Below are 24246 nucleotides of genomic sequence, written 5' to 3'. Positions count from 1 at the left end.
TTGGCTGTATGTTTAAACAGTTGGGAATTGGGGATCATGTCCTGTTCAAGTTAAATGGTAACAGTTATGTTGCGTCATTTGACTATTTTTGCATATGATTAATACAGATACAAATTTTCTAATTCATAGTTGAGGTAGGATTCATTTTATGAGTATTTTGGACTGATTTTAAATAATAATATTTATAGTTTACATACAGAAATTACCTTCTAGCTTTTGATCATTCCAAGGCTGTATGAATTTTCTTGGTGAAGGTGAACAAAAGAAGTGACAGAAAAAGTCACGTAAAATGATTTTATTACTCAACTTGGCCAATTATTCTCAAATAAATGAGGCTAACATTTGTCAAATCAATGCTAAAATGTAGATATATCTACCATAAACATTTATATTATGAAACATTATGTACAACCAATTTGAAATCACTTAATTTAATAATTGGCAACTCTGACATCTTTTACTCTAAATTGCTAGATTAACCATGTTAATGAGTTTAATTGACTATAAATAAGGAAAGAAACTTTATAAATATAGGTGAATTCATGAATAACTAAACGATATATCTTGGTACTCAATTTATGTAAGATATGTAGACTGATATAGGTGTAGAAAATAAGCATCATTATGTGCTATTATCAGATGATGTATTGAAATCTATGGGCAGATGTTAGGTGTCAAGGTCTTCAAATAGCTCTTGTGTTTAAATGAAACTATGTTTTTTTAACCATCTTGGGTTTATAGTGACTAAATGGAGATTATTTTATAAGAAATTAACAGATAACAAATATAGGACTGGCATCAACAAAGCCTCACATTGATATAAGATTTTGAGTAAGTTAAAGTAATGCACTTTGACTAAAATCACCTATTGCCATCTTTAATGGTCATACACCAGAATGCAGTTGCCTTTATCCATCATCAGTTAGCACAGGTTGGTTATTGCTACTCCAAAACTACTTGGAGAATTGCCATGAAAGTCACACATTTGTCCCAAGGTCTAGTTGGTACTCGACGAAAATGGTGCCACTAGGAAATCCAGTATGGCTGCCAGAGCAGCAATCTTGAAAATGCTGCTATCTCTATCCCACCTGAATAAATGTTTATTTCAGCATGGGGTTCTCAATAAAAGACTTCTTTGATGTCTAGTTGGTCATAAATGAAAAACGGTGCCAATTTGACATCCAGTATGGCTACCATGGCAGCCATCTTGAAAATCTGGTTATTGCTACTCAGCTTGAAAGGAAAGTCATGTTGACATGGAGTTTTCAATGGAAGACTTCTTATGATGTCAAGATGGTCCTAAATGAAAATGGGGCTGATCTGACTTGCAGTATGGACACCATGGCAGCCATCTTGAAAATTATATTATCACTGCTCCTGCTAAAGAAAGTCAAGACTACTTGGGGTTTCTGCAGAAAGCTTCTTATGGTGTCTGGTTGGTCCTAAATGAAAATGATGTCCAACATATTATTCCTTTTCCAGTATGCATGGTCCTATTGAGATGGAGTTTTCACCAATGGGGTCCTGGTTGACTAGGTGGTCTAAAGTGCATGTTTTTACCAATCACAGCCATCTCACCTCTGTCCATGTGGGTTCAAGTCTTGGGTGTGGCTAGTGTGGGTATTTGAGAAAGTTGGCCTGTAGCTTCACATAAGTTGGGGGTTCTTGCTACAGTTTTCCCAGGTTTTTCCTCCACCAGTTATACTGGGAATCATGTAACGCCTATAAATCGGGGAAAAGGATGTTAATGCCCACAACAACAACAACAAACTAAAGACTTGTTATGATATCTAGCTGAAAATGGTGATGATCTTACATACAATACGGCCATCACAATGGCCATCTTAAACATTTTGTTGTTGCAACTCCACCTGGGAGTTTTCACTGACAGTTTTCTTATGTCTGATTGGTTCTAAACAAAAATTGTACTGGTTACAGATCTAATATAGCTGCCATGGTGGCCATCTTGAATGTCATTATCATCCAGTAATACAATTTATCAGTGACAGATTAAATACTCAGCAATTAAAGAGATTAAATGATCTTAAATTGGATTCCCAGAAATTATTCTTGGCTGCTAGAGATTTTAACTCACTTTGATAGAAGTGAGATGGTGGTGATCTGTAAAAGTGAGTGCTTTAAATCAGTAGGGTCCCCCTTCTGAGATTAGGGAATTTCATATTCTTGTACATCATTACTGATAACAGCTCTTTCTCTTTACATTTCCATCCATCACTTCTGTTCTATAAATGGCATGCCTTCTGAGAATAAGGAATTTAATATTCTGGTATATTATAATTACCATAATATGTGTCACATTCTACATTTGGGGTTCTGTGTTCAGGTCCAAGGTTATGGGTCAATGATTTACATCTGGGGTTCTGTCTTCAAATCCAAGGTTATGGCTCAATAATTGGCATGCCTTGTGAGAATAAGGAATTTAATATTCTGGTATATTATAATTACCATAATATGTGTCACATTCTACATTTGGGGTTCTGTCTTCAAGTCCAAGGTTATGGGTCAATAATTTACATTTGGTTCTGTCTTCAAGTCCAAGGTTATGGGTCAATAAATTAGGTTCTGTCTTCAGGTCCAAGGTTATGGCTCAATAATTTACATTTGGGGTTCTGTCTTCAAGTCCAAGGTTATGGGCCAATAATTTACATTTGGGGTTCTGTCTTTATGTCTAGTGGCTGAGTGGTCTAAAGCACTCATCATTACGGATCACTGCCATCTCACCTCTGTCTGCGTGAGTTCGAGTCTCAGGCTCGGCTAACATTGATATGTGAGAAGGTCTGCCAGTAGCTTCAGGGTGGGTGGTTCTTCCCGGGGTTTTCCAGGGTTCTTCCTCCACCAATTATACAAGCCGCCATGTATAGACTATCTTGTGCTGAAAAATGGCATTAAACCCTACAACAACAACAACTGTCTTCAAGTCCATGGTTATGGCTCAATAATTTACATTTTCATCAGACTTTTCGTACATCTAATTTTCAAGCCATTTGATATTAATGGATGATATGCGGTATATTTATACATCATCACTAGAAATTGTGACATATATTCAGAGTGCCTATCTTTAAGGTCATAGCTTATATTCATCACTTTTCCATTGTACTCATAAATTTCAAGGTCATTTGAAATAAATGTATGAAACTTCATATACTTACGCATTACTAGAAGAGCTGTTATCAATGTGTAATCTTTTCCATTTTCCATCACACTTTCCCTTCCACTCCATAACTTTAAAGCCATGTGAGATTAAAGGATGAAACTTAGTATACTTGTGCTACATCACTGAAAAATGAGTTGCACACTATACTGGTGGTATCCCATCTTCAAGGTCAAGGTCACAGTATAATAATTGTCTTTTCCTTTTCTCAAACCTTCCATTTCACTCTTTAACTTTAAAGCTGTTTGAGATGAAGGGATGAAACTTTGCATACTTGAAACTTTGCATACTTGTACATCACTAGAAGTTGTTGTGTACCACACTGGAGGCCCACACTTTGAGGTCAAGGTCACGACTCAGTCATACATTCTTTTCCTGTTTTTGACTGGAGAGCCATTTTACAAACAGGGATGAAATATAGTATGACTATATATCATAACCAAAAAGGCATGTTGCATTATGTGCTGGTAGTCTACTTTTCAAGGTCATGGTCTTGTCAGTATAGTAGGTTTCAGTCAAATTTGTCTTTCTGCTTTCTAACTTAACAACTGTTTAAGATAAATATATGAAGCTATGTATTCTTACCAATAGAAGCTATGATACATTGCATGTTTGAGCTTGTATCCTTAACGTCTATGTCAAAGGTTCGTTATTTTCGGATTTCTTTTGTTCCTGCTTTGTATCATATAGACTCTTTTTGACCCAGTAATGAACATGGTACATTTTTGCTTCTTAATTTGAGGGCATCTCATGTGTAACAGTCAAGGTTTTATCTTCAAGGTCATGGATACTAGTCAATCATTTTCTGCAATTTTCGTCTAATGCCCATTGCAGTAGGTTAAAGAATCTTTGTTAATTTCATTATCTGCTCAGTAATTTGAGAATACTATCTTAAAGGTCAAAGGTTTCGTTATTGATAAAGTTTGACCTCACCACAGCAGACAAAAAAATGGACTGAATTTGCTTCATAGTTTTAAAAGTTATTGTGGGCAGACTTATGACTTTTCAAAAAAGAAGCATAATGGTTAAGGACAAACATTACTTTCTACATGGTTAGTTTGTCTTATACATGTTTCAAAGCATTTGACAGTTTCAGTTTTAATGATCATTTGCATTATTAATTATATGTAATAATATTATATGTAATAATATCATATGTAATAATATGTAGGATAATAATTGCTTATTCTTCACCTCATATTTGTTCTTTTATAGAACTACTTATCTGACAATTTACAATTGAACATTTGCAAGCACACTTGCAATACTAGTATACATATGTACACACACACACACACACACACACACATGCATATGCACACATGCACACACACACACACACACACATTAGACCAGAGAGCACTAGTGTAGCATTAATGATACACCACCCTTTGAGAGAAAATGGCAAGCCCCCTTTATCCAAAAAATTAAGAATTTAAAGGGCAAGTTGTGCTCAGGTTTTACAGATGTTGTAATTAAAATTAATTCTATTACAGTACAAGTCACACGGGTTATGTACACATTCAGCACTATTTCAGTAATGGCTGTCATTTTTTAGAATTTCATTCTACATACCTTAAGTGGCACATTTTCAATTTATTTGGATTCATATACGTCCATATTCCTTTGGAAGGTCATTATATAGATGCTGGAGAGGTGCATATAGCAAAATCAATATCAAAGTATGTAGACATATTTGGATGAAATGAACCTAAAGGTATGATCCAGTACAATCCATATTGAATGTTGTGCACTCAAATGTCACCATGAAAGCTACGCATATTGAGAAACAAATTCGTACTACTTGCGACTGTGACAATTCCACTCAACACGCTCTTAGTTTGACCCAAGTATACTACTACATGACCACATTGTAAAAGTCCATAGTGATAGATAATTTTCATCTGGAAGTTTCTTGGTGACCGTTATGGTGCAGAGCATTCAGTAATCAGGTTTGAATAGACTTTGATTAAAGAAAATTAGTGATAAATTTTAAAAGAACAATTTATGTTTAATTTAAAATGAGCAAAAGCACATACATGACCCATGTGACTTGTACTATAATTGAGTAAAATTATATGTTAGCCCAGATTTTCCCCTGAAAGTTATCCCATTCTCTTTGGGGGGTGGGGGGTGGCATTGAGGATGGGTAAAAAATATATAATGAACTCTGAGAGCAAACTTTAAATTTTATGTTGACAAATGCAGACGTTATTTAACGTTTACAGATGACACTCCTTAAAGGGCTACCAAGAAAGCTGTTTGTTATATACACCGATCATCATCTAACTCTTACAGGAATCAAGGAGCATTAGTCAATCCAATGGAATAAAACAAAATAGAAGTATCATCAAAATGACAGTGATAATCTAATCATCACAATGACAGTGATAATCTAATCATCACATTGACAGTGATAATCTGATCATCACAATGACAGTGATAATCTAATCACAATGACTGATAATCTAATCATCACAGTGACTCTGATAATCTAATCATCACAGTGACAGTGATAATCTAATCATCACAGTGACAGTGATAATCTAATCATCACAATGACAGTGATAATCTAATCATCACAATGACAGTGATAATCTAATCATCACAGTGATAGTGATAATCTAATCATCACAGTGACAGTGATAATCTAATCATCACAATGAAAGTGATAATCTAATCATCACAGTGACACTGATGATCTAATCATCACAATGACAGTGATAATCTAATCATCACAGTGCCACTGATAATCTAATTATCACAGTGACAGTGATAATCTGATCATCACAATGACAGTGATAATCTAACAAAAAGTGACTTTTAGAGCAGGTTAAACAGAAAAGTTAGCAGCATTTCATGAACATTTTGGGTGAAATTTAGTGAAGTTATATAACAGGTTGAATTTGTACATGTGCAGTGAATTCATCAGACAGTCAGGTAATCTGGCAGTTTCATAGGCAGACAAGCTTATTTCCCCAGACATTATTATGTAGTAAATCAGATATAGCCTGGCACAAGAGTGGGATGCAGATCATCTTACATGTTATACAGTCAAACTGGCCAAGATGATAGTCTATTCATTGGGCTATTTTATAGTCATACAAGATTAATGCTCCAGATGTTTTTAATGTAATACATAATACAGAGATCAGCTTGAGAGTGGGCTATTTTACAGTCATACAAGATTAACGCTCCAGATGTTTATAATATAATACATAATACAGAGATCAGCTTGAGAGTGGGCAGTTCTCCATTATAGATTAAACAGAGATCAGCTTGAGATGGGCATTTGTCCAGTGTAAATCAAAACAGAGCTAGGCTAGGAAATGGGCAGCTATCAATTGTAAATTAAAAATCATTGTGAGAGTGAGCAGTTGCTCATTGTAGTTGTCAGTTTAAAACAAACAGATAAGCTTGTGAGCAGTTGTTCATTGCAGTTGTCCAATGTAAATTATACATAGATAGTTTGAGACTGAGGAGTTCATTGTAAAATCAAACAGGGTCCAGCTTGAGAACTGGCAGTTATCTGTTGTAAATCAAACATAGCCTAGCTTGAGTGGGCAGTTGTCCATCACAGTGGTTCCTAATTTGTGGCTTACGGACTCTTTGGTGTCCACAGGGCTAGTTAAAGGGAGTCAGAAAGTACAACTATTAGCATATGGGGGTCTGCAAAATTATTTTTGATGTTAACAAGGGGTTCTAATACTCAGAAAGGTTGGGAACCACTGGTCCATCATAAATTAAACAGCCTAGCTTGAAAGACTATACGCTGCAAATCAAACAGCAGTTGTCTTTTGTAAACAAACTGAGTCTAGTTTGAGTTGGTACTTGTCTTTTCTAAATGAACAGAACCTGAAGCTTGAGTGCGCACTTTTTCATTGTTAATCAGAAACTGGCCCTACTGGGCAGCTATCAGTTGTAAACCGAACATGAGAGAAGGTACTGGAATGTTAAATAACATTCGATTAACAGCTGGTGGTAGGAAGTGGGGGATTGATCACTTAATATAAATCTCTGCTAGCCAAGGTTCCAATATGTTAACCCTATCTACAGCTTGGCATATCAAGTAGATTTTTCTGTACTTTGGGTTTGTGAATTTCATTGGATGCAGTGGCAAGCCACCACATCCAGTCAAAGTTAAGTTGTTCAAATTTGAAGGTTGTTCCTACATTATCAGCACAAGGGAAGTAAACAACTTGAATGGATTCATAAATAAGCAATTTTCCACTGCTGGTCTATGTTCGTACAAATACCTTTCACTCAAATAAACATGTAATGGCTTCTCTCTGGTACACAGTCATACTTTCAATGTTAAATTTATGAAGTCAGTTGCCTCCACCATTTTTGGTCGATGTACAATGCACCACTGTTACATGCTAATGGTTAGTTGGCATTGCATACTAAGGGAGGCAACTCATGAAATCCAATAGATGTTGCTAGGATGAAGCACTAAAATATGTGTTCGATCTGCTATGATGTAGATAGGGTTAACATATCCAAACCTTGGCTAGCAAAGATGCTTAATACACATTTTCAATGATCAGCTTCATGTACCATACTAATTTCAGTACAACCCACCATGTACAATATAGATTTTGAATAGGACAACATAAAATTATAAATAACTCAATAGTCAATCCAAAAATATCCTATACTGTCAGTTGAAATCATTGTTAGCCTGATTAAGATATTACAATAACCCTGACCATGGAAACCAAAAATAAGCACAAACACAATCTCAAAGATATATTCCCAGAATTATTTACATGACACTGGAAAGGCAGGTCACCAGTAAATATTAGGAAAATCATAATTCTTTATGCTATAAATTACTGCAGTCTTTGTATGTGTTTACAAGTAATCGACAAAGAAACAATGTACAAGGACTTGATAGCTGTTGTCTATATTTTAATTGGTTAGTCCCTTTCTTGCATTTAATGAATTCCATTAAGTTCCATAAGAAAAGAATTAAGTAGTTTCTATTGTCATGATTGGATTAGGGATTGTGTGTGTGTGTGATTTTGATTTTTAATGTAGCTTTAACAATTTTTCAGTCATATCGCTACACTGTCTGCAATGTGGCAGTTAATAGTGATGCCTAGCACTGGGGCATTATGCTGCAGACATGTAGCATGATATCCCACCCAGTCACATTATCCTGACACCAGGACAACCAGTCCTAACACTAACCTCTTAATGCTGAGCGCCAAGCGAGGCAGCTGTTAGTACCATTTTTGTAAGTCTTTGGTATGACTCAGCCGGGGATCAAACCCACGACCTCCCGCATCCAAGGTGGACGCTTTAACCACTAAGCCACCAGAGCAGTGTGGATTAGGGATCAAATAATAGGATATAACTAAAGCATGTTTTCATTATTGGATTAGGGGTCAAATGATAGTATATAACTAAAGCATGTTGTCATTATTGGATTAGGGATCAAATAGTAGGATATAACTAAAGCATGTTGTCATTATTGGATTAGGGGTCAAATACTAGTATATAACTAAAGTATCTTGTCATTATTGGATTGGGGATCAAATAATAGGATATAACTAAAGCATGTTTTCATTATTGAATTAGGGGTCACATGATAGTATATAACTAAAGCATCTTGTCATTATTGGATTAGGGGTCAAATAATAGGATATAACTAAAGCATGTTGTCATTATTGGATTAGGGGTCAAATAATAGGATATAACTAAAGCATGTTGTCATTATTGGATTAGGGGTCAAATGATAGTATATAACTAAAGCATCTTGTCATTATTGGATTAGGGATCAAATAATAGGATATAACTAAAGCATGTTGTCATTATTGGATTAAGGGTCAAATACTAGTATATAACTAAAGCATCTTGTCATTACTGGATTGGGGATCAAATAATAGGATATAACTAAAGCATGTTTTCATTGTTGAGTTAGGGGTCAAATAATAGTATAAAACTAAAGCATCTTGTCATTATTGGATTAGAGGTCACATGATAGTATATAACTAAAGCATCTTGTCATTGGATTAGGGGTCAAATAATAGGATATAACTAACAATTGTTATTTTATATATCAGACCAAAAGTCTTTGATAGTGATTTGGTATGTTGATGAATTTTAAATTTTAAAACTTACCATGGGTCAAAGATAGGGGCTGGTGTAGAAGTTGTAAAGAATTGGTTATGGCACTTTAGATGGTATTTAGAGTTATATTTATTTCAAAAGTTTCACATTTTTCTTAACACAAAACTTTGTAAATGAAGTTATACAAGGAAAACACATCATAAGTGTAATCAAGTTTTGGTTCTGGTCCCCAGGTGATTGTCCAAGGGCAGGGTGGGGTGATGGGACTGTGATATTTGTGGGGAAGAGTAAGAGGGGATATGTGGAGATTTCTGATAGTCTTACAAATAGCACAACTGCATAGTGATTTCAGTCAGAATCAGACCCATTTCCAGAAAGAGGATTTTTTTTGTGATGGCATGTTCTAGTTCAAAATGTACTTTCATCACATCCTAAGTATGATTTGGAACCTCAAGATTTTAAGAACTATAAGTCATGATATATATATATATATATATATATATATATATATATATATATATATATATATATATATATATATATATATATATATATATATATATATATATATATATAGACACACACACACACAGAAGAGATAGTTAATTCATTGTTTGAAGAATACATCCCTTTTCTACAGGGTGTTATCTCACTTTGTCCACAGTTTGTGGAACCTCTATTTTGAGAATGTGTATGCATAAATTCCATGTATTCAAAGATTCTAAACAGAACTTCTACAATTTTCATTTTATTCATTTTAACTGATGGTTTTTGTTTATGTTGTCAGACTGGAATATCTAGCCATTTTATCAATAATATCCTGATGTCACAAAAAGAATTGTTGCACTTAATTTTAAAAATTAAAATGTTTAATTTATACTTCATATTTTCAATGAAAATTCAAAGTATAAAAAAATCTTGTCATTTTTAAGTCTTTATGGAAGCTCTGGTTATTTCATTCTATGAAGTAGGTCATGTCAGCATATCATTCTATGAAGTAGGTCATGTCAGCATAACATTCTATGAAGTAAGTCATGTCAGCATAACATTCTATGAAGTAAGTCATGCCAGCATAGAAAATTTTGCAACAAATTCATTTTAAGGGCAAAAAATACATTTTCCACCATGATATAATTTCTTTTTGGTGATGGAAAACATATGATGTGAGACTATTGAAATTTAAATGGGAAAAATAGACTTTGCCGTCCAACATATTGCACTGCAGACAAGAGAAACAATTCCTAAATAAATCACTCATTGTGAACAAGGTGTGTAATAATTTATGTAATTATAAAAATAAATCTTCATTCAGGTGTGTCTGTGTGCAGAAGCAGAACATACAAAGTATACATTGATACACAATTTTACAACAGCACTTGTTGAAAATAAATGTATTTGTGCATATTGTGCTGGCAGATATGATTCTATGCAGTTTGTTAGCAATAATCAGTAGAACAAACAATATAGACCCTGATATGCATGTACATTGTGCAAGGGCAGATCAGAGTCTATGTTGATAGCAGTTGGACCAGAGTTGTTAAAAAGCATGTATAGTATTTTGGATGAGTACTATTTCATACCTATCAACTTTTCATAAAGCATCAATCCATAAAAATGAGGTTTATTTCTTCTCTAATTTTGTCTTCTGAGAACATTTAGTTAAGTATTGAAGTTTGGGGAAGGAGGTATTTACCTAAGATAAATATAATTCTTACTTTTTTGATCATTCATATACCTGCCAAATAAACATTTTTACTATACATGATATCCAAAGACACAACCAGGTGCATCAAGAGGTTTTCTGCAACATGACCACTTATAGACAACTCTTGCAAGTTTTCCATTTTCATCATAATGCTCTTTGATTTCCCTCCCCTTGTGGTGAAAGTGACATGCTTTGTAATGGTTTTCTGGAGGCTTAAAGAATTGCTGACACCGTAGACACTGTGCCACACCTGTATGGCTGTTTCCATTACGATTTGAGTAAATTTGCTTCTTTAGCCTCATTTTCCACATAGCCATTTCTTCTCCAGGAACTGGGTAGGATAATAACTGATCACCTTCAACATAAGTTCGTTCTCGAATTGGCAAACCAGTGGTAGGGCTCTTATCCAGTGATTTTGCTGTTCGTGGAGTTTCCGTTTCATTAAGGTGGAAGTTGGATCCATTATGACTCTCATTATAACGCTTTACAATTTGCTGCAGTTTTTGAGCCTCTCTCTTCAAGGACTTCAGTTCACTAGTAAGCCACATTATTTTATGATTTTTCTCCTCTATCTGTATCTGGTAGTCTTTATTCTGCCATTTCAACTTTTCTAAACTTTCCTCTAGAGCTTGAATGCTGTGCTGATGTTTTCTATGTGCTTTTTCAAAGTCTGCCATTGAAACATCTACGACCCCTGCTTTAACTTTAAGTTGTCTAATCTGAAACTTAAGGCTTTCAATAAACCTGTGCATGATAAATTCTTGGTCCATTTCTCTGTCGCCCTCTTCATCTTCCTCAAGGATTGAGGGGGTGGATCGTTTGAGGCTAGACTGAATCCCTTTCATCAGTTCTTGGATTTCGCGCTGGGTGTTAAGCAGAATGCGGTGCTGACGATCAATCTCATGCATTGCAGTCTGCAGCCGCTCCTTCCACTGGTTCCTCTCGGCCTGCAGCGTCTTAGTGATGACTTCATCAAGATGGATCTTTTTGCCATTTATAAGGTTGTTGCGCTGTGGATTGACAGCCAAGATCATCCCCACTGTGTGCTGGATGTCATCATCGATAACATCCACCATACATCTGACTGAATCTCTCTGAATCAATGGGTTGTCACTTTGAGTGGCAGACACAGCTAGCATTATTGGTTTATTTCTTTGGTACTTATCCCCATTGGTTGATCACGCTGAGTTCCTTTGATTTGTTACACTGGGAAAAGAAGAAAGATTCAGACATAAATAAAGCAATGATATATATTTATATCTTTGTAAATATGTACTTTGTCTGATAATAGCCCCTCTGTCTTAAAATTTACCATTTCTTATTTGATTATTTTTTGGGCCAATAGAAATTTGCAGTGGTGGATTTTATGCCAGGAACGTCTGTGTTCTTCTTGAAAATGTAGAAACATACTGATATTTTGTCGTGATTAAATCAAGATTATTTATTTATTTATTGCAGTAGAAATGTTGTCATGATATCACAAAAATACTTTGATAAGCAAAATAGTTTATATTAATTGTTTCCAGATAATTTGCAAATTTGGCATTTATCAATGTACATGTACTAAGCAGAATTGATTCCCTATTTAATTTATTCACTTGTATGTTTATATACCCACTAATGTGATATTTTCACAGAAACTTAATTCATGAACAAAAGAAAATGTGAACAAAAGTAAACATATGAAAATTACAACCTATACCAGCTAGCATGATTTTGATAAGAGAAATTTTTTTAATACAAATTTTCTTTTGTAGACAGTTGGATAATAGTAGTTAAATAATTAAAACTTTTGAATTATCGTATAATTAACTGAGGAAATAAAAAATCATCCCATGAATTAACAATCTCCAGTTAACAATTATATCAGAAAAGGCCTAAATTATAAAACAATGAATAATTATGGTACCTAATTTACATAGTATTGATACTGTGCAAAAATCAACAACATCACTGACAGAATAATGAACAATGACCTAGCCAAATACAAACAAATTATGATTTTAGTAGGTGGAAATGATGCCTGTGAGGGAAGGTCACTAAATCAACTCAAAACAGATTTTGAAAGTTTATTGTATGCTGCTAGATATTGCAGCCCGAATACATGTAAATTAATGATATCGGGACTACCTCCTCGTGTGGACACCAAGGCCAAAGAAATAAATGATCTGATAATTGACTTATGTGAAGATTTCAACCTACAGTACATTCCACAATATAAATCTTTCTTCATTCAGAATCAGGATGTCACAGAGCCAAAATTCATCTAAGCAGAAAAGGAACCTCTCAGCTACTGAGAAATATTAACATGTATGCCCCTATTTTCAAGCACTTTAATGAAGAGTGTTGTCTCAACTGTGGAGAAACTGAGCACATGACACAGGTATGCCATCATGGCAAACAGATCGAGTGTTTTAGGTGCCATAAATATGGACACAAACAAAGACTTTGTCCATCAATGTATACATATTAGGAAGCTGGCAAAGAGGAGAATGCCAATGCTTCATTTACAAAAAAACTAAATGTACCCAGTGGGACTCTTGACTCTAACTATTCAATGGACACTATTGTAGATGCAAATGTAAATGGATTTTCAGGGTTTGTATGTGACTTTGAAGATGCTAATATATATGAACATTTAAATATAGAAATAGGAGGTCAGAATGATAAAAGTAGTATGGAGACAATCTCAGTGAGTACCCCATTGCATGATGACATACATGTAATTGATATGAAACTAAATACAAAAGGTTTTAACATAGGTCACTTAAATGTACAAGGTATAGTGGGAAAGATAAACCAGATTAAGTTAATGTTGTCTTCCATGGAAAATAATATACATGTTTTAGGATTCACTGAAACCAAATTAAATGCTAACCACAATGATGATCTATTTCACTGTCAAGGCTACAATAAACCATTTCGTAGGGACAGAGAGACAGCCGGGGGGGGGGGGGTCTTGTTGTATACATTAGGGAAGATGTAAATGTAAAAAGGCGACTTGACTTGGAGTCACATGAAATTGAGAGTATCTGGGTGGAAATTTTTCAAAATAATACAAGATCTTTCCTAGCTGGTTTCATTTATAGACCACCTTCCTCCAAAGCATTTTGGAATGATAACTTTTTGAAACAAATAGAAAATGTTCTAGCACAGGAGAAAGAAACATATATACTCGGAGATATAAATAAGGACCTTCTCAATACTCAAATAAGGAACAACTGGATGGAATTTATTGAATCATTAGGTCTAGACCAGCTGGTAAATGAGCCTACAAGGGTGACAGAAAAATCAAGCATCTTATTGATCACATTTATACTAACCTACCAGACAATGTGGCTTGTGTTAATGTACCGAATGTTGGTCTTAGTGACCACTATCCTACTTTTTTGACAAGAAAGATTAAATGCAAGAAAAATAAGAAAAATACACATAAAACGATCACTTACAGATCGTTCAAAACTTTTAATGAAGAACAATTTCTCAGTGACCTATATAAAGTTCCATGGAATATGATCCAAAATTTGGATGACATATATGAAGCCATGAGGGTGTGGACTGACTTATTTATGGATGTAGTATCTAAGCATGCACCACTGAAAGTACATCGAGTAAAGACTGATATTCAACCTAATTGGCTTACTACTGAAATCCTAGATGCTATGAAAACACGAGACAAATTCAAGGCTATGGAAAACCATGCACAATATAAAGTATGGAGAAATAAAATAACAAGTATAATCAAAAAAGCTAAAAAAACTTATTATCAATCATTGCTTGAAAACAAAAAGAGCAACACAAACTCCATTTGGAAAGTCTTCAATGAACTCACTGGAGGAACGCACAAAAAACAAACAAATAAAATTCACTCACTTCTGGTAAATGACACCATAGTCACTGATGAAACTGACATTGCAAATGTTTTCAATGATTTTTTCATCAACATTACCACAAAGTTAAAAGAGCCAGTGATAGAAAACAACTTTAATGAACTGAAAAAGTTCTGCAGCAGTAAAATCTCAAAGGAGGTATGTTTCTCTATCCCACCAGTGTCAAAAAACTTTGTTAAAAAATGTCTCAGTGAACTTGATACCAAGAAAGCTACAGGACTTGATCAGATTGATCCACGACTCATTAAATCTTCTGCCTTTGCTATTGTAGATAGCATAACATTCATAATTAATTTAAGTATTGCAACCTCATCTATCCCCAAAATATGGAAAACTGCAAAAGTAACTCCTATTCACAAATCTGATTCTAAGGATGATGCTGATAACTACCGAACAATTTCAATACTACCAAACTTGTCAAAATTGATAGAGAAACATGTCCATGACTCATTCATGTCATATTTAACCAAACACTTGTTGTTACACCCTAATCAATCAGGCTTTAGACAGAACCATTCCTGTGAGACTGCCTTGATCTCCCTAACTGATAAATGGCTTCAAGCACTTGACCAAGGTAGAATAATAGGATCTGTATTTGTAGATTTCAGGAAAGCTTTTGACATGGTGGATCATGAAATCCTTTTGAAGAAACTGAAAATCTACCAGTGTGATGAAAGAACAATTAGATGGTTTACTTCATACTTAAATGAAAGAACACAACATGTTTACATAAATAATGTTCTGTCTGAACCTGAAACAATTAGATATGGAGTACCACAAGGCTCAATTCTAGGTCCACTACTATTCATTTTATTTATTAATGACCTACCACTTTACTAAGAGACTCAATATCATCTACAGATCTCTATGCAGATGACACAACATTGTCAGACATCCAAAACACAAAGCATGAGCTCGAAATTTCTTTACAGAATGCACTAAACAAACTGGAAAACTGGTGCACATGTAATGGCATGGTGGTAAATACTGGTAAAACTAAAATATTACTTATCTCAACACGGCAAAGAAGGACAAATCTTGATAGTGATGAACTATGTCTGACATGGAAGGATACAAATCTGCAAATAGTCTGTCATGATAGGCTACTTGTTGTTCTGGTAGATAATAACCTATCATGGACTGAACATATCAAACATACCAGTAAAAAAGTCAATTCAAGTTTATGGCTTCTCAGTAGGATAAGACATTTTCTCCCTGAAAGGCACAGGAAACTATTTTATAACAGTTACATACAACCCTATTTGGACTACTGTAGTACAGTATGGGGTAATTCAAATGATAAAAACATAGCAAAGCTGGCACATCTTCAAAAAAGAGCATTTGGGCTAATATCAATCCAGAAAGAAAGCAAGGAAAGTTTAGGTGGTAGGTTAAAAATATTACCTATTAAAGACCGAATCTGTTTGAGAAAAGTCAAATTAATGTACAGGATATCTCAGAATAGTGCTCCTGAATATTTACAATCACTATTCCAGTATAGGCTACCTGGTAATACTCCCCACCTGCGATCCATGTCTACCAAACAGTGTAAAATTCCCAAACCAAATAAGGAGTTATTTAAAAAAAGTTTCCAATACTCTGGAACTCTGCTCTGGAATAGTATTCCAGCTGAGATTAGAAATGCCCACTCTATTTCCTTCTTCCGAACCCAATATATCCAGTGGCTTCAGAGATGCAGCTTAAATAAATGAATTCCTTTGTATGAGAGCCTCAAGGTAGATTAGTTTTTAGCTAATTGTGTTACCCTCTTTAAATAAGGTCATTATTATTATTATTATTATTATTACACAGTGGAATATTGTTAACTTAAAATAAATAGCATGAATAAATTATATTTGAATGTGTATGAATAATGTTTCTTTTGTAAAAAGAGCTGAGCAATGTCATTATTATAATGGTGGAATGTCACATTAAATAAATCTGGCTACACCCAGTTGTAAACATAATGAAAACATCAGGCAGTTTTCCACAAAATTATAAGTGACACAGTGTTACAGATAGGGCCAAAATTCTATTTATTATAGCGTTAACACTAAACAACTTTGTATGAATGTCACTAGGGTAAATTTTTAATGCTAGAGTTGTACGATTGTCAGTGGGGTAAATTTTTAATGCTAGAGGTGTGTGATTGTCACTGGGGTAAATTTTTAATGCTAAAGTTGTTGCATGATTGTCAGTGAGATACATTTTTTAACGCCAGAGGTATATGATTGTCAGTGGGGTACATTTTTAATGCAAGAGGTGCGTGATTGTCAGTGGGGTACATTTTTTATGCTAGAGTTGTATAATTGTCAGTGGGGTCAGTTTTTAATAATAGAGTTGTATGATTGTCAGTCAGGTACATTTTTAATGCTTGAGGTGTTTGATTGTCAGTGGGGTGAATTTGAAACACCGAAGATGTGGATAAGTTATCACACAGCATCTCCATCTTTAGAATGCATATCATTTTATGGTAGGAAATGTGGAACATCAGTTTTCTGCAAAATAAACTTCATGCCAATTGGGTTTGAGATTTTAAAGTCACAGTTGTTGTGCATGGTTGTCGAGTGAAAACCATCTCAGTGTTGGGCACCTGCTTGGTACATGTAGTTCTCAAAGTAATTAGTTATTTTGCAGAAGAATGGTCTGTTAATGGTCCACTTTTCTATTGACTTTTTACTTGTTTTTGTCTCAGAATAAACATTTTTCCTCAGTCATGTAGAGTTTGATTTTTACTCACTGTTGGAGGATGTGAGGGAGGGTGGTGGGAAAAAATGTGTAAAATAACTTAAAGATTTGTTTGTCATGGAAATATTTTATTTATGTAGTTTTCCATCTTCAAATGGGCGTTACAATACAGTATGTGCATGTTAATTGTTAAGTATCACAGTGGTGCATGCGGATATATGAATCTTGCACAATACAGAATTTAGTCCTACCTAATAGTCCCTCATTAGACATACAGGTGTCATGCAAAATGATATTCCGATTATTTCCTTATTAGACATACAGGTATCATGCAAAATGATATTCCGATTATTTCCTCATTAGACATACAGGTATCATGCAAAATGATATTCCGATTATTTCCTCATTAGACATATAGGTATCATGCAAAATGATATTCTGATTATTTCCTCATTAGACATACAGGTGTCATGCAAAATGATATTCTGATTATTTCCTCATTAGACATACAGGTATCATGCAAAATGATATTCCGATTATTTCCACATTATTCCACATGCAAAATGATAGTCCAATTATTTCCTCATACAGTGGTATTGTAATGTCCTATAAGTGAAAGGATTGCTTGACCAGCTTTGTTTATTGCATAATTGAGGCATTTGCAACCTACGGCCCACAACCTGGTTTTATCTGTTTACATTTACGTCATAACGTGTAGTTTTATGCATCCCATACTCTGGAGTACATTACACATGCCCTTCGTTCTTACTGAATCAAAGAAATATAAAAATTCCCAATTTAATTACATTGAAAAACAAAATGTTTAATTGAATACACTATGTCTGTTGTATCTATTAAGCTGTTTATATATGGATCAGCTCATGAACCATTACATCTTGTATTTTTCATGAAGGGTCACTATTACATTGTAGAATATTGACCCCAGGGTTGTTATTTTAAGGGGTACCGGTGAGTATTCTATGTAACTCTGGTTGCATGTACAGAATAATGGATTGACAAACATAGGGCTTGTGCATGATGAATTGCAGACCCTTTGTTAAGATACATTTTTTAGAGTTTCTTTAGTGATAACAATTTATGGCCATTATTTTCTCATATCTATTGTCAGAGAAAATTGGCTTTAGGATCAATGACAAACAATTGCTAATTTTTTGTACAAACATAGTCAGATAAAGAGAAGTCAGTTTGATCTGCCTTATGAACAAAATCAATTTTCTTAACCTATATTTAGTATTGTGTATTGTTATTGAATAATAGCAACTTGTCTTAGAGATATTTAATTACGTGTTATTTATGTTCTATCCATGAATGGTAACAAAAGGCATGGCATATGGACAATGCCATTAGACTTTTTGTTTGCATTGTATTATATATGACTGGTTTATGTCCAATGCTTTGCCAATAATCTTTTGTATATCGAGCTTTGAATTACACTTCATCTGAATAATAAGTAATACAGAATGACTTTTGTTGGGTTTTTTGTGTGTAATTGAAATTGATTTTATTATTTTCACAGCATATAGTGCAACTGCAGGAACAATATGAAAAATCAGTGATGAAATAGATGGATAGGGCATTAGTGGTTGTAAATGCTGCTGTCAATATTACATACAATAATGTTACTGTCAATAATGAATACAATAATGTTACTGTCAAAAATCCATACAATAATGTCACTGTCAAAAATCCATGCAATAATATTACTGTCAAAAATCCATATAATAATACTACTCTCAGTATTGCATACAATAGTGTTACTGTCAGTAATGAATACAACAATGTTACTGTCAAAAATCCATACAGTAATTTTACTGTCAAAAATCCATGCAATAATGTTACTGTCAAAAATCCATATAATAATGTTACTCTCATTATTGCATACAATAATGTTACTGTCAATAATGAATACAACAATGTTACTGTTGAAAATCCATACAATAATGTTACTGTTGAAAATCTATACAATAATGTTACTGTCAAAAATCCATACAATAATGTTAGTGTTGAAAATCCATACATTAATGTTGCTGTCAAAAATCCATACAATAATGTTGCTGTCAAAAATCTGTACAATAATGTTGCTGTCAAAAATCTATACAATAATGTTGCTGTCAAAAATCCATACAATAATGTTGCTGTCAAAAATCCATACAATAATGTTGCTGTCAAAAATCTATACAATAATGTTGCTGTCAAAAATCCATACAATAATGCTACTCTAATATTCTGTACAATAATGCTATTGTCAACATTCCATACAATAATGCAACTCTCAGTATTCCATACAATAATGTTACTGTCAATGTTGCATACAATAATGCTACCATCAATATTGCATACAATAATGCTACTGTCAATATTGCATACAATAACGCTAATACAAATTCCATATTTAAATGCTGTACTTCAACCCTCTTTGCTAACACAGCAGATTTTGAGTCAACAACTCATTCCTTACTATTTATCTGTCCATGAAATACTTAAATCCTGTTCATAGACAACACATTCTCTCCTATTATACTGCCAGTAGTATGCTTACATCATGTTAGCTAAAACAATAAACTTGAGTATACGTCTCATTTCCTGGTCTTTTAGTGACACACACAAATCATGTTTGCTAAAATGCAGATTGACATCATACTTACGGACTTAAAACCCCTTCGTGCTGGTATGTTTTCCCCTAATGCCTTTTTTAAAATAAAAAGGAATTTAAAGAATTTTTTAATTTTAGTCACTGTGGTCATATTAAATGGCAAATTGGCATTATTTGTATAAATTTAAAAGCCTCAACTTGCCAGAATATTTTGTCAGATTTGGTCAACCGCTTTTGAGTGGCTGTGGGTTGGCATCATTTGTACAATATTGCAATAAAATTTGTGCCATGTTTTCTGTCGATTTCAGTTAAATTCTGTTGCATGGTTGTTTATGTTGACTGTATACATGCATTTGGATATTTTGTTGACCATCCATACATCAGTATGTTATCAGTTTCATACCCACACAATAACTTGATTTGTCCACAATATATAATTACCAAACTTAATTTGTGGATGGCTTGCACTTTGGGTAAGGAAAAACTTGATTGATTTTTGGGGTGAAAATGTCAAAGGTCAAATTTGACAGGATTCTCAAGCAATAACTGGAGTTCTCCACCATGTGCAATTACTCAACTTTAGGGATGGCATGCACTTGGAGTAAAGAAGAACCCAATTGGATTTTAGGTTAGAGGGTCAAGGGTCTTTAGGGATGGCATGCACCTGGAGTAAAGAAGAACCCAATTGGGTTTTAGATTAGAGGGTCAAGGGTCTTTAGGGATGGCATGCACCTGGAGTAAAGAAGAACCCAGTTGGGTTTTAGGTTAGAGGGTCAGGTGTCTTGGGGTAAGGCAGAAACCTATTGGTTTTAGAGTTAAAAGGTCCAGGTCACTGACAGAAGGAATTCAAATGGTTTCTGCACAATAACATTAGTACTGTGTAATATACATGCACCAGAATTAGAGGTTTGCTTATGTTGTAAGAAATATAAATTTGGGGTCAAAACCTCAATGACCAGGGTCACTATGAAAGAAAGAAGAGTATGGTTTCTGCACAAACATTGCAGTTCTTAACCATATACCTTTTCCAAAAGCTTGCAGATAACTTACACAATGGGTAAGAAATAAACCAATTGATTTGGGTGCACAAGGTCAAAGATTAAGGTCATTGTGACTTAAGAAAACAAAGGTATTTGCATAATAACTTAGTTGAAGAACGTATACCTTGACCAAATGTTTTATAGGGCTTTCATTTTAGATGTGGAAGAGATATGTTGATTTTGGGGTCAAAAGGTCAACTTATTATGGCCCAAAGTAAAAAAATTGGTTCTGTCAATTTTTTACATGATATATTTATTATTATCAGATATTATTATGCATATTTAAGTTATATTGTGTGCTTAACTTTTGTCCATCTTTGTAAGTTGTAAGCAGAATGTTTGCATAGCATTTAAGTGCAAGGTCAGTCTTGTTTACAGTTAGACTTAGTTTTTCTTTCGGAGTGCTTCATATTCTTTTATGACGTAGGTCAAGTGAAATTTAGTATAAATAGGGATATGATCAACAAATAATACTGTTCTATATCAATCTGTGGGAATCAAAATGTGATGAGAGTTTGAAGTTGTTTTGTTAAAATCAGATGTAATTCAGGTGGAATTATTTATTTAAAATATTCTTTGAAATTACTAAAGTATTCATTGACTTTTGGATTAATACATTACTTTGGGTTTCATGAACTCATTCAGAGACAAGCTAGATTACATCATTTTGTTATATTGGGCCATTCAAGACTGTTGGAATACATTTGGAACATCATGTAATTTTGAACTTGTGATAGGACATTTAGGATATTTTGGAATTTAATTTACAATTTTATAAGTATCTCTTGAATTTTCACATTGTATTGCTTAGAAAGATTTTACTTGCATTGTTTGTTTCACTTTTTTCTGTTTTGTATTTTAAGACCTACAGTTGTAACAATTTGCATATTGACAAATCTCCATGCTCTTGCAGTTTTTTTTAAGAGTTAATTCCCCTTTCATCCTGCAGCTGATTGAAGTATAAGAGAGAATATTGTGAATACCACTAGTCTTGAACATTTTGGCTCATCTGGTCTTAGATCCAAAGACAAGTGATAATAGTTCATCTGGCTGACTTACAGTGTCCATTGGCACAAGTTTGTTATCAATATTCCTCCTAAGCTGTTTGGAAGATTGCCACAAAACCTTATAAACACATTTATCCCAAAGACTAGTTGTAAAAGAAAATGGTGATCCTTGCACAGCCAATATGGCCACCATGGCAGCCATCTTGAAATTCTTGTTCTTGCTACAACTTCTCAATGGATGGACATATTGATATGGGGTTTTCATTGACAAATCTCTTATGTATAGCTAGTCCTGAATGAAAATGGTGCCAATCTTACATGCAAATATGACAGCCATGCTGCTACCTTGAAAATCTTGTAATCAGACTGTGAACATGTCCAAATAGTGGTAATGTTTGTTTTTCTGCAGAACATGTCCAAATAGTGGTGATGCAATCAAATTACTTTGAGAACAATTGAAGTAGATTCATGAATTTGAAGACCCTTTTGTAGATTTATTGTGTATGCCAATGCTTCAGAATTTTTGTTTCTAGCACATTAATAGCATCTAATAATTTATTTTCAATATTTGCGGAAACACATTTTCATGGAATAATAAAGACAGGGTCAGCAAATCTGAAGCCATTTTGAACTTGATTCAAGCTTGACTATATGTGCATCACTGCTGAAATACCTTGTAAATAGATGTTACAGAAAATTCATAGATGATTATTTGAACTCATTATTAACCTCATCCCAAGCTAACTCATTCAAATACAAGCACTTCCTCTTGAGTACAGCTGTGTCACTAACCAAAATGTCACTAACCAAAATGTCACTAACCAGAATGTCACTAACCAGAATGTCACTAACCAGAATGTCACTAACCAAAATGATGTTTCACTGAAAAACTTTTGGTTTTGGCACGCAGGTATAGAATAATTACCTGGTTATAGATTCATTGAAAACTGAGAATATTGAATGTAGAATCAATTTATCATGACTCTCTCAATGCAAAAACAAAGGTGTCAGAATGTGTTATAATAATTCTATTTTGATATGCCTTTACATATCAGATGTTTGCGGACGACTATATTAACAAATTAATTTTGCAGGGCAGTCATGTTTTCTTAGCTGGACTGTGTACAAACATTGCTAATGCAGTATATGCTATATGCTATCACATATTGAACACTTGATGAAAACTGTCCTCGTAATGGAATAAATCTCATGCTTGCACACAAGTCATGAAAATTACAATAAATTGTATTGTGTTTACTTAATCCAGGTCTTTTAATCTCAAAATATATTAGTTATGTTTGAGTTAATGAAATCTGTGCATGGCATAACCAATTTGTGTTTAATCTGAAAATTATTTCTAACCTAATAGTGCAGAATGTAATAACATCAATATTACATTCACCGTCGTGAAACTCACTAATGTTAGTGTCTCCTTGTAATAATGTCAAAGAGGCCTTGATTAAGACTTATTAGCTTGTTTTTATTTTTTTGTGTGCAAAACTTACTATCAAGATGTTGCATCAACTGAATGCTAAGATATATTCCCACATTGATATAATAGGTTGTGATTAATACATGGGTGGGTTTTGATTGGCAACCACTGTGGTTCAGCTGAAAGACAGTAAGCTTTTTAAGAGAGCTAACATTTGTATGAAGTTTAGACTTTTAGTGTCTGTATGTTTGTAACACAGCTTTAAAGGACTGGATAGGATTCCTAATACTTGTATTAATGATAGAATTCTTCTGTCCACTACACTGAAATTAATATCATCCAGGGAACATACCCATTCTATTTCACACAGAGAGAGGGAATGTGTGTGTGATTTAGATTTTTAACGTAGCTTTAACAATTTTTAAGTTATATTGCAACGATGTCTTGTCTGCAGTGTGACAGTTTATAGTGATGTCTAGTACTGGGGCATCATGCTGCAGACATGTAGCATCATGTCCCACCCAGTCACATTATCAACACCAGGCCAGCCTAGCACTAATCTTGTAATGCTGAGCACCAAGCAAGGCAGCTGCTAATACCATTTTTATCATTCTTTGGCA

The 24246-nt window shown here is 34.0% G+C and overlaps 2 protein-coding genes across 2 annotated transcripts in view; one reads left to right on the top strand and one right to left on the bottom strand.

Annotated features, from left to right (window-relative positions):
- LOC149784385 (uncharacterized) overlaps positions 1–24246 on the top strand; it is a 178257-nt gene that overhangs the window by 10862 nt on the left and 143149 nt on the right. The gene's annotated exons all lie outside the window — the stretch shown is intronic.
- LOC149784388 (uncharacterized) lies at positions 10111–12094 on the bottom strand. Its single transcript, XM_089932984.1, has one exon. The coding sequence runs from the start codon at positions 12092–12094 to the stop codon at positions 11006–11008; it is 1089 nt and encodes a 362-aa protein (XP_089789110.1). The 3' UTR covers positions 10111–11005.

Source organism: Sinohyriopsis cumingii, chromosome 14 (genome assembly GCF_028554795.1).
Source record: "Sinohyriopsis cumingii isolate HCF-2022 chromosome 14, ASM2855479v2, whole genome shotgun sequence".
Lineage (NCBI taxonomy): Eukaryota > Metazoa > Mollusca > Bivalvia > Unionida > Unionidae > Sinohyriopsis > Sinohyriopsis cumingii.
This window is presented reverse-complemented; position numbering and strand designations above follow the sequence as displayed.

Excerpts from the sequence above, each read along its gene's own strand:
- LOC149784388 (XM_089932984.1), bottom strand. The coding sequence starts at position 12,094 with ATGCTAGCTGTGTCTGCCACTCAAAGTGACAACCCATTGATTCAGAGA.